We start from the raw sequence: 11,564 nt of genomic DNA on the forward strand, positions 1-11,564 counted from the left end.
ATGGGAAAACTATTTAAATTTTGATGAAACAGATGAAAGAAGACCATCTCCAGCAGACTATCAGGAGACAGTTGTCAGAGGTCAATCAGAACCTGGGGTCAGTGAAGTAGTGGATGAATTCACAGCCAGACAAGGTTTGTGCTCACAGTTCGCAACGAATTTAAGTTCCATTCTCTAATTATTTCATTAAATAATAGTAATTGATCTTTCAGCTGCATCTGACTCTGAGTGGCAGCATCCATCAGACCTCCGGGACTTTCTGCTCCAGAGCTCTGATGAAGAAGGCATAAAGAAGTTTGGATTATCTGAGCCCCATCTTGACAGAGAAGCAGACATTTTGATGTACTTCAGCCAGTACAGATCAAGAAGCGAACAACCAAGTCAAACGTCGACAAGGTACAGTAATACTTTATTTTTTACCTCCTCAAGCTTTCAGTTGGCAACACTAAAGCACATAAGACTGTAAACATTGTTTCTTATTTTAGTAAATTACTCATTTTTACATTAAGTTGTTGAAGAAGAAAATAGCTTACATGTATTATAAGACCAAATGCTTTTTTTTCTTTCTTTCATAGTTTGCCAACGTCTACGATACAGCTCCAAGCTCAAAGTGTTGAAAACTGGACAAGAGAGCCCATTAATTACTTCTCCAAATATTTTAGTTGGGACACGTGGGTTGAAATTGCCACTTGCACAAATAAACAATCCAACGTACAAAATCCTGTCACGTCCAAAGAAGTTGCATGTTTTGTTGGGATCCATATTGCAATGGGAACGTTGAAGGTCTGTATTCCTGTTGCTCTGAGTTCTTAAATTATTTGTTGGTAGTTAGATGGAGGACAGCAGAAATGTAAGTCAATAAGTCTGTTGTTGCTTTTCAGTTTCCCAGTCCGAGGCTCTACTGGGAGGAGTCTACGAAGGTACCATTGATTGCCGAAGCCATCAACTTAACCCGTTTCCTTGAGCTGTCTCACACGTTGAAGCTGACTTCTCCTTCTAAAGATTCATTTAACAGTGATGTAAACAGCCAAGAGCAGAGTAAAGCTTGCCCGAGCAGTCCGGGTGTCATTTCTCCAAGCAGGGACGGGCGGTATGAAAGCAACATCTCAAACAGTTTACAAACGCAGACTGATCCTCTGTGGAAGGTTCTGCCATTGTTGTGTCAGTTCAACGCAGGGTGCGAGTCACTCAAACATCAAGGTGATTATGCCGTAGATCAATACTCGCTTCCTCTGATCAGTACGAATCACGATAACAAGCCGTCTCTCCACTGCTCTACGTTAACTGGGCTCGACGGTTTGCTCATACATGTGGATCTCAAACTGGACCTGTCGGACAAAGAGGACACGGTGGAAAAAATGGTCCCTAAAGGCAGCACAGTGTTCCTTTGTAAGCAGGAACTGTCCACCCCCGCGATGCTGGAACGCCTTTTAGCTGCTGGGGTACACGGAGCGGGCAAAGTGGGAGGGGCCCGAGGACACATTGGGGATGAGTTTGTGAGCTCTGACGGAAAGCTGATGCTGCGCAGGTCTTACAGCGGCTTCATACTTTCTACTGCTGGGAACGGCCAGAGGAGCATGACCTCCCTCATCGACTGCTTTGAGAAGGCCCAGACCTCGGCTCGTTTCAGCAGAGACCTGCAAAACTTGTACTCCATCCCCATGACGGCGTCTGCACCGACCTGCTGGCCCCAAGCGGTGCTGTGGTACCTGACGGATGCGGCTCTGGTGAACTCCTGGCTCCTGTACCGGCAGGACTGCAGAGCAGATTCCGCACCTCTGACCTTCATGGCCTTCAGACTGGAGGTGTCTAAGGCTCTGATCCACTGCAGCCGCTCGGACACTCAGGACTCAGTTCCCCCTCAGCCTCCTTCAGAGAAGGCTCACAGAGCAAGTGATACTCCCAGTCCCATCCTGTTGGAGGAGAGTCCTCTGCCCGACGCAGCCAATCGGTACGATGGTTCTGGCCACTGGCCCGAGCAGCTTGGAGAGGGTGAGGGGGGCAGGTGTCGGTTTGGAGACTGTCAGAGGACGTCACGAGTGTTATGCCTTAAGTGTTGCGTCTTTCTTTGTATCTCACGCAACCACAACTGCTTTTTGAATTTTCATAATCAAGGCAGTTTGGGGAAAGAGTAGTGACGCTACAACCTCTGGGGGAAAGTATGGAACCACCGCTCTTATGTTCTTTTGTTTCATTTGGTTTAAAGAAAATAAATCAGACATGCCACAAACTATTATTTTTCAAAATTCCATACTTCTTGCTTTAGAAATCAAATAGAGAGAAATAATTGTAGTCACGGTGGCTTTTCTTTGATCAAGTAAAGGAAACATGGAATCACTCAGTTCTGAAGGAAAAGGCATGAAATCATAAAACTAGTTTGAATCCTGATTATAAGTTTACGTTGTACTTTTAGAATATTTGTTCTTATTTAGAATGTAATTGTCTTTTTGGTGTGTGTTAACCCAAACTCCTCCATCCTTACTTGTCCATGGTGCTTTTCGCCAGCACCGTCATTCCTGTGTAGGATTGTTTTGAGGCATTTTAAACAAGAAATGTTCCTTATGATGTCTCATTAACTCTTAGACCAGTTGTAAATATATTAATTTGTCACGAGGGGGAAAGTGAAAAGAGGCTTACCATACTCTGTACCAGAATTGTTTGTTTTTTAATATTTATTTTTGAGCTGATCTAGTTTTACATTAATTGTAAGCAGATTTTTAGTTCTGTGAATTCAAGCATTATTTATTTTGATTTCAAGAAACCAGTAAAAGAAAAAAAGATAATGGAATTATTAATTTGTATTTTTTGAACAGCAACACTTTTTGTAAAATCTTTGACACGTCTATTAAAATATGTTACAGATCTGGTGCATTCAAGTGTCACAGTAACTCACGATACAATAAGTCTGTATGTATAAAATCAGGATAATGAAACTGTGAAAAATATGCAGATATAAAATTAACTAGCACCATTTTTTTTCTCATTTTACTATTTATTGAAGTGCATTTCTAACTTTTTTAAATTGTCTTGTAAAAACATCCCCAAAAATTGAAGGAAAGTCTCAAACATCATCAGTATTTTAATATTGGGTAAATAAGTACAAGTGTAAACAGAAAACTGCAATTTTTTATCATGTTTTCTTGGAACATAATCTAAAGACATTGTCAATAATGTGCTGCCAAATAAATTTACACAGTTTTAATTTATGATGAGTTGAAATTTGCATCCTTATCCTTACATTATTACCTTTCAATATTACAACAATAAATAGTTGTTCATTTTAACAAATGCTGCTGCTGTTTTTTTTTAATTATTATTCTATGCCATGTGTAGAGTTAAAATTCAGGCCCTTTTTTTGGTCGTTTTTTTTTTAAATTTCATATTCAGATAAAGTTTTAAACGAGTAACATCTGCACATCAGACACAAAAGTAAAATCCACCTCCATATCGTTGACCTTGTGTGTTCTCTCGTTCACCTGCACAAATAAACATAACTTGATTACTTTACTGTTTTTTCATAGTAAAGAAACAAGTCAAGTTTTTAACTGGTTTTACGGTCCTTGTTTAAAAAAAGGTCCTGATGTTATATTTGCCGCATTTTATTATGTACAGTCTACATCAGTCTTAACTGGTAGCAGCAACACACAACTTGGAAACAAACATAATTTTCTCTTTGACCGTGGCTGCACACCATTTGTATCCCAGGCGATGAAGTGGCTAGCAGGGTGGGTGGAGTTTGTTCTGTTTTAAGAAGCGTTGCAGGCTTCTGCGTCGCCATTTACCCAGATCATCATCCGATATATTAAAAAGGAGTGCGCTAACCGTAGAATCCATTTCTGTTAGGTGTTATTTTTTATTTTACGGGAAAGTTATTATTTGCAGTACAACATTATTAATAGCTACTGTAAAAATGTGCAGACTTTTATTTGATATATTGTTTTTATTGCACAAAACAAACAACGAAGGCTCTCCCAACGCAGGCAGCCATCTTAACTGTACCAATCACAACACAGAGGCACGGGAAGTGTACAATCTATCTGTTGTACTTCTAGGGTTGACTCAGTCAAACTACATTCTGAGAGCGCGTAGAGGTAACCGCTACTCATTCTAATATTTTGTTTTCACCGTATTATTTTATATAAGTTTACTGTAGGGTATATTATGCACCGCAGATTGTTCCTCAGCAGATTTATTTAGGCGCTTGGTTTAAACTTCAGGCACAAAATCTGCGGTGCTCTTTTGAATGACGATATATTGTTGTTAGCGCTAACTAGCGAGTAGCTAGCTAGCGCTAACCCGCTCAACTAGCTTGGTACTTTACACACGCCAGCGACATGCAAATGTATACATTTTGTCTGAATATGGTTGACAATTAAGGGGTTTAGCTAACCTATTTGGCTATTCAGTTTTTTTATAGCAGCTATTTATCGGTTACTTAAAAGCTAGCATTTAGCTAGTTAGCTTAGCTGGCGGGGCCTTAGGTTAACTTGAACTAAAACTTGAGTGTTTGTCCTAGCTGAATTGCTAGGTCTATTTCATAAATCGTTCCATCAGCATTTATATTTATTCACCTTTATAAGAAGTTTTTATTTTTGATAGGTTTTTTGGTTTATTTCTTGATCATTTGTGTTTGTATTAGGCATGTGTTTCCCGCTGTTAATCATGTTGGTGTGTTTTGATATATTTCATGTGTTTATTTTTGCTCATTGTGTTGTATTCAGAACAACTTTGGCCTACTTGCAGTCATGGACTCAGAGATTCTGAACGTAGAGGAGATCGTGATGGGGGGAATCCCAAATCCACCTCCTGAAGCTCCCCCTGAAAAGCCAGCAGAGCCGTGCAAACCTCTCGTTCTGAATGGACCTCAGGCACCTGCTGTCCAGTCCTGTGAGTGGTGCGCTCCTTAACAGGTTCAGCTCTGTTTCAAACGTCCATCTAAACTGTAACCATTTTCTCTTGCATGATCTGTCAGACCAGCATGAAAACCTGCAGTGTTTCCAGTGTTTCATCACATTCTGCAATGCCAAAGCCAAGGAGAGGCACATGAAGAAGAGCCATCGGGAAGAGTACAAACAACAGCTTCAGCAGGTATATTGCACAACGCGTGGTTCTGTGTGCACAGTAGCATCCTCTGTCCTCACTCCCAACTACCTCCATGTTCTCTCTAACTGCATCCATATATCTTCCCTTCATCGTTTTCCTGGCAGCTGCATTTCTAACATCCTTCTCTGCATCATGTCAGCCAGTTCTCTACCTTTGCCTGTCATTGTCCCCACATTTAGAGTTGCAACCCTCAGTCAATAATAAAGTGTATTAAAACTGTACACTTTATAAATAATTGTGCCTCTTCATTGATAAATCTATCTAAACCCTTTGTAACACATTTACACTAAGGCAATGGTCATGCTGCAGTTCTGAATGCTCACTTCCAATTGTTTGTGAAGATACATTTTATTGCATGGTTGTTCACGTTATAATTTTAATGCCACTGTCGGCAAACCCCAATGTGACTATGGCCCTGAAGACGTGACGTCACATGCATCATGCTGTGGTTACAGAAGTATTCACGCCACACACATTAGCATGTGTGTGTTGATTTTAAAGTTGTTCTGCTATCAGAACTGATTAAACCATTATCAGACATGATTGTTTCATCTAGTGTTTACATTTGATCTTGCTTCTTGCTGGCTACTTCAGCCCAGCATTGTATTTTTATAAAGGGATCAAAACGTTTCACAAAAAGTGAAACAAACCCAAGTATCTGTTCCTCCACGTTAGTATTGATATGGTCTGACTCCAACAATGCTGCTGTTTATCCTCAGTCATCAGGAAGGCAAATTTTAAAAAGAACAGAACCGAAGCAACTGGACTTTTATTCTGTAGCTGAAGATGTGCAGAGTTTCATGATTTAAACTGCGTGAGGTTAGGATGAGTATTAATACTTGGTATCGATTCTCATACCCTTACACCACTAACAAATGTTGGATCAAATGCGAATTGACGGTTCATAAAGTGGTCGCTTTGATAAAAATCAGATATGTCACTTTCAGACGGCCATAATAAAGAATTTAAAAATTCAATATGAGTTGCTTACGGGGATAAAAACAAAACGGATTTGGGACAGTTTAGCCTGCAGTGTAAACTTAGCCTCATTGTTCTCCTTCATTCACAGTCACTCAGTTTGTGAGGATGTCTTGCTCTTGGTAAATTTACACATGATCTATATTCCTTACATTTTTTACTAATCAACTCCTGGGAATGTTTAGGGCCTTGGAAATCCTTGTCCTTATGTCCATCCCTTGACTTGTAACGGTAGCCAGCAATAGTGATGAGTAGTTCTTCTAAACACAGGTGTTCTTACACTGCAATCACTTGAAATTCATCCACTGACCTTCAAGTGATTCTAGTTGCAAGACTTCCAGCACCAAGTGGATGGATCTCTGTTGAATTAGGACTGTCATTTTAAATTGGGTAAATATTTATGCAAAAGTGAATTTCTGCACATATGTTTTTATTTAATTGGCATTATTTAGTAAAAATAAAATAAAATCATTATTCTGAGGCTGTGGGTTTGAGTCCATGTTGCGTCAGGAAGGGTATCCAGCGTTAAAACAATTATTGAATCTCTTTGAGAGTTCACTTGCTGTGACAGTCTGTAGAGCGGAACAGCCTAAAGAAAAAGAAAAAATTATTTTCACTTTGTCATTGAATAAGTTGTTTTGTTTCCAAATTATATTGATCATGACTTTATAAAAGCAATAAATAGGTAAAACATCCTAGGGAGTAAAATCCTTTTTTTTATCTTCCAACTTAACATTTTGCAGTGATCATTAATAAAAGGGATTTTTGTTTTTGGCCTTAAATTGTTTTAATTTTGTCTCCTAACAGGGAAACACGCTGTTTACATGCTACGTGTGCGACCGCTCTTTTCCATCGTCAGAGGAATTAACACAACACCAGCCAATGCACAGCAGTGACGACAAACCCTTCAAATGCATTCACTGCAAGGAGAGCTTTAAAACGTTTTCAGAGGTGGGAAGATTTTAACTTTAATTAAAAAAAACTAGTAAGGTGGTGAAAACTAAAGCATTTCTGGCATTACCTGTAATTATTTTACTTTTTGTGTGTCTATTTTATTTGTAGCTCACAACTCATAGGAGACAGGTGTGTCCAGAGAGACAGATTGTTTGTAAAGATTGCAACGCAGTCTTCCGTAGTCCTGGCCTGCTGCGGACTCATCGCCTGACCCAGCATCCACGCCCGGATGAGACTGCAGAACAGCTAGAGGACCCTACAAAAACCCATCACTGTAAGAAGTGCGGGCAGGGGTTTGAAGCCGAATCAGAGCTGCTGGAGCACCAGGAGAAGTATCCTGAAGGTCAGCAATGCAATGGCAGCGCTTCACCCATCAAGAAACGTGGGCGGCCTCCCAAAACCGAAGACCCCGCAGGTGGTGAGAAAAAGGGGAAGAAAAGAAAGAAGGACGAGGTAGAGGAGACGGCGAAGGCCAGCAGCACGTTGGAGCCAGCAGAAGAAAAGGGAAAAACAGTCGGAGCGAAGCGTGGCCGTCCTCCCAAAGCAACTCCCAAATCAGAAACGGAAGACGTAAGTGCCGAAGATGACCCTCAGGGTCAAGCAAAGGAGATGAAGCCTAAAGCAGAGCCCACTCCACCCCGTCAGCACCCCTGTCCCGACTGTGACCTCGTGTTCCCTGGCTTGGTTCAGCTCCGCGCCCACAAGAAGGAGAAACACACGCCACGGAAAGCCCATCCCTGTGAGGAATGTGACGAGAGCTTCGCCCGTCCCGAGCAGCTGGACGCCCACATGTTGCGGGCTCACGCCGTTGGACGCTTCGCCTGTCCGACCTGCGGGAAGAGCTTCAGCCGTGAGCGCACCCTGAGTGCTCACCAGAAGAGCCACCCAGAGGAGAAACCTGAGACCCCAAGTGCAAAAAGATAATTAGAACATGGGGACCCTGCAGAAAAGTTTGTGCTTTTTGAATATTTTTAGTCATGAAGTTGCCCCTTTTTCTTTTAGGTTGGAGGACAATATAGTTGAGAAGGTTTTCCAAACACCTTTGAGAATCATTTTTTAAGAGGTTGTCAAATTTGAATCTGTTTGATAAAAAAAAAAAAAGAAGAAGAAATTATGGTCAGATGCATCTTGTAAATTGACTAACCAGTTGTCAAACCCATTTATTACACCGTCATAAAACGTAGTTTATTTTTTAAAAAGTTCAGTTTTCCAATAACTTCGGTTGTTTTTGTGTGAAATGTGTGCTATAAACTTATTTGATGTCTTGAGTTAATGAACTCGTTTTGTTAAAACTGGTTTTGTCTTTATTTTTCTTTGAAACAAATCAAATAATCACATCATTTGAACAAGCTAGATGCCTTGTAGAGATACTGTGTTAACATGTTTAGGCAAAAGAAATGTTATGTACAGTTTCAGCTTCCTTTTTACTCTTTAATATTTTGATTAAATTAAATTTCACATAAAAAGATTTTTTTTTTTTAATATAAGAGTAATCTTTTGGCAAAGTTTTCCATATTCAAAATGGAGTAGTTGTCATGTGGGCAGAAAATATCCACAATAATCCTGTTTTGTTTTATGCTACAATTTGCTCTTTTTTTATATTTTTCATGTGTTAAATTAATTCATGTCGTAGCGTTTCGAAACCGATTCTTTAAAGCCCCCCTGAGACCTGTTAGAAAATGTACATCATGTATTTCACCTTTTAGATTTTCTCTCCCCTACTGCAATGGCTCTGGACACTGCTCAAAAATGTAATAAATCACGCTATCCTGAAGGAGGCTGCTGAAGAAATGACGTATTGTGGTTATTTTTTGTTTTTGTAAGAATTTTAGATTCACCAGTCTGCAAAACGGAATAGGGAAACTTCTGAGTAATGTTCCTCGACAGATCAGGAAGACCATCCCATGTCCAACAAAAAATGTTAAATTGTGTCATCTGGACCAGTTTCTTGAAGTGAGAAATCTTTCATCCCCCATCCAGAGGACTTCCTCAGTCTACGACCTGCCAACCAGATCTGTCCCATAGGTATCCTTCACTGCTGTGTTGCAAGCCAACCTCTTGTTGGAATCTCAGAAGTAGACTACGCGTGCAAAACACTCATCCTAAGCAGTGATCAAGTACAAAAAAAGTTATGAAGAAGTCTTTGGAAGGGGGACGATACGTTTCTCACTTAAAGAAACTGGTCCAGGTGATACGATTTAACATTTTTTGTTGATCTACCTGGATGATTGAGCTTACAACACTTCATCCCACGTACAGTTCATAACATCAAGCAGTACTGGATGCCTGTGATCCTCAGGCGAAACAGCATGAAAACATCTTGGTGGTGGATTTTGCCTACAGGATGGAAAGAGCTGTTCTCAACATTTGTTTCCAAAAGAAAGAAGAAAATAGAGTGACCTTTAAGACTTGAGGCAGGAGTACGCAGGTCGACTACGTTCTGTGCAGAAGACGGAACCTGAGGGAGCTTGGAGACTGAAGTTGTAGCAGGGGAGGGCGTGGTCAAACAGCATCAGATGATGGTGTGTGACTTGTGAAAAACAAGAAGTCTAAAAGGACAGGCAGGACTTCCTGTGAATTATGATGTCTGCAGATGACGGTCTGTGGTGAGAACAGGTGGAAAAGGAGGTATATCCATCCATCCTTTATCTTTGCTTCTTCTTTTTGGGTCGAGGGGGTCACTGGTGCCCATATCCAGCAGTCACTGTGTGAGAAGAGAGGGAGACCCTGGACAGGTCTCCAGTCCATCACAGGGCCACATAGAGACAAATGAGACAACCATATACTATCTCACTCTCACCTAGGGACAATTTAGAGTTACCAGTCAGTCTAGTTTTTGGTCTGTGGGAGGAAACTGGAGTACCTGGAGAAAACCCACCCTGACTCTTCTGTTTCTGTCTCCCTGCACCTCTGTGTTTTCTGTGTCGTCATCCACAGCTGATCCTAATTCCAATCACCCCAGGTGTCCATCCTCTCACATCATTAGTGTCAGTATTTAGATTGTGTGTTTTCACTCCTTTGGCATCAGAGCTTTCCACGGTGTTATACCTGCTCCACCTGTCCTGTCATCTTTAAGGTAAGTTTTGCTGTCCCATCAGCATTTTTTTTTTCCTGTTTTTGTTTTTTTATCACAATAAATATTTATTTTTTACAATCGAGTCCTCCTGCTTTCCTGCACATGGGTTCAAACCAAAACTGCAGATCATGACACACACATGCACAGAGAGAACATGCAAACTCCACCCAGAAAGACCCTCAGCCGGGATTTAATCCGGCAACCTTCTCATTGAGAGGCAACAGCTCTACTAACTGAGCCACCATGCTGCCCAGAAGTTGTATAAATAAACTCAATTTAATTGAACTGAGGTATACACTTAAAAAAAAAAAAACAAGGAATGAAAGTCAGAATACATGTACAGATGGAAGAAAGGCCGGTGGCTACAAGGAGCAGAGGTCACAAAGGTCAGGACTTCAAGTACTTGGAGTTGACTGTTCAGGAAAAAGGGGAATGTAGTAAAGAGGTCAAGTCCTCTCCCAAATCTTTGTAGAAGTGTTGCTGCTACTTTAACATTTTCAGATAGGGACTCGTAACAAAAATGACAAAAGTTTATAAAAAGGTCTTAGCATGTTTTCAGTTGCACTTATAAAAGATTAAGAAAAAATGTATTAGCATATTAGAACCTTGCAATTGTTTTTTTTTTTTTTTAAAGTGGTCTAAAAACCTTAATACAGTATAAATAAACACATTTTACATTTCACTGATCACATCAACTCTGTGGATAAATATGCAAAGTTCACACGAGAAGATGTAAAAGATGGCAGGCTGTCTTGGACTGTGAGGTCTCAGTCTCTGATGGAGGACCTCTGCAAACTGATATGTACCAGAAACCCACCCACACAGACCAGTATTTGCAGTTTGACTCCCATCACCATTTGGAGCACAAGTTAAGAGTCATCAGGACTCTGTATCACAGAGCAGACAGCATCCCCACTAACTCAGGAGCCAGGCAGAAGGAGAAATCCTACACAAGACAGGCTCTAGAGCAATGTGGATATCCTAACTGGGCCTTCCTGAAAGCAGAGAAGAAACCCAAACAGGACTCCAGTCAGCCAGCAGGTGAAAAGGAGGAACCCAGACCAGTGGTCATTCCGTATGTTGAGGTAGTATCAGAGAAACTGAGACGTTTATTTTCTAAGCACAACGTCCCAGTGGCTTTTAAACCCCAAAATACATTACGGCAAAGACTGGTTCATCCCAAAGATCCAGTCCCCCGGCACAAACAGAGTAATATTGTTGCTAATAATAGTAATAATAATACTACTAAAAATTATAATATACAGTAATATATAGTGATAATATTGCTGTTCAGTGCCAGAAGAACTGCGAGAAACACAACAACCACTGGACAACAAGATGGCCCAGCACAATAGCAGCATCAGGTCTTCACTCATCTCCAGGCCAGCGGTCACTCTTTCAGGGATGAAGATTTTCACATCCTTGATAAAGAGGAACGATGGTTTGAGAGAGG

General features: G+C 40.7%; 1 protein-coding gene across 2 annotated transcripts; it reads left to right on the forward strand.

The window, feature by feature from the left end:
• Positions 1-4,006: 4,006 nt before the first annotated feature.
• Positions 4,007-8,123, forward strand: LOC119409475 (zinc finger protein 626). Of its 2 annotated transcripts, XM_037676370.1 has the most exons (5): positions 4,007-4,091; positions 4,722-4,887; positions 4,973-5,088; positions 6,889-7,032; positions 7,144-8,123. In XM_037676370.1, exons 2-5 carry the CDS (start codon positions 4,746-4,748, stop codon positions 7,957-7,959), a joined length of 1,218 nt encoding a protein of 405 aa, XP_037532298.1. In that variant the 5' UTR covers positions 4,007-4,091; positions 4,722-4,745; the 3' UTR covers positions 7,960-8,123. The 2 variants fall into 2 exon arrangements, with proteins under 2 accessions (XP_037532298.1, XP_037532299.1); XM_037676371.1 differs by lacking the exon at positions 4,007-4,091 and having other exon boundaries at positions 4,767-4,887; positions 4,978-5,088.
• The last annotated feature ends 3,441 nt before the right edge of the window (positions 8,124-11,564 follow it).

This window comes from Nematolebias whitei, chromosome 5, assembly GCF_014905685.2.
Source record: "Nematolebias whitei isolate Nwh7 chromosome 5, NemWhi1, whole genome shotgun sequence".
In the NCBI taxonomy this organism is placed as follows: Eukaryota; Metazoa; Chordata; class Actinopteri; order Cyprinodontiformes; family Rivulidae; genus Nematolebias; species Nematolebias whitei.

What these genes read in the sequence shown, in the direction of transcription:
- LOC119409475 (XM_037676370.1), top strand. Translation starts at nt 4,746, where the DNA reads ATGGACTCAGAGATTCTGAACGTAGAGGAGATCGTGATGGGGGGAATC. An exon ending in GGCACCTGCTGTCCAGTCCT is followed by an intron (nt 4,888 to 4,972) that starts GTGAGTGGTGCG and finishes ATGATCTGTCAG; the next exon opens with ACCAGCATGAAAACCTGCAG. An exon ending in GCTTTAAAACGTTTTCAGAG is followed by an intron (nt 7,033 to 7,143) that starts GTGGGAAGATTT and finishes TTTTATTTGTAG; the next exon opens with CTCACAACTCATAGGAGACA.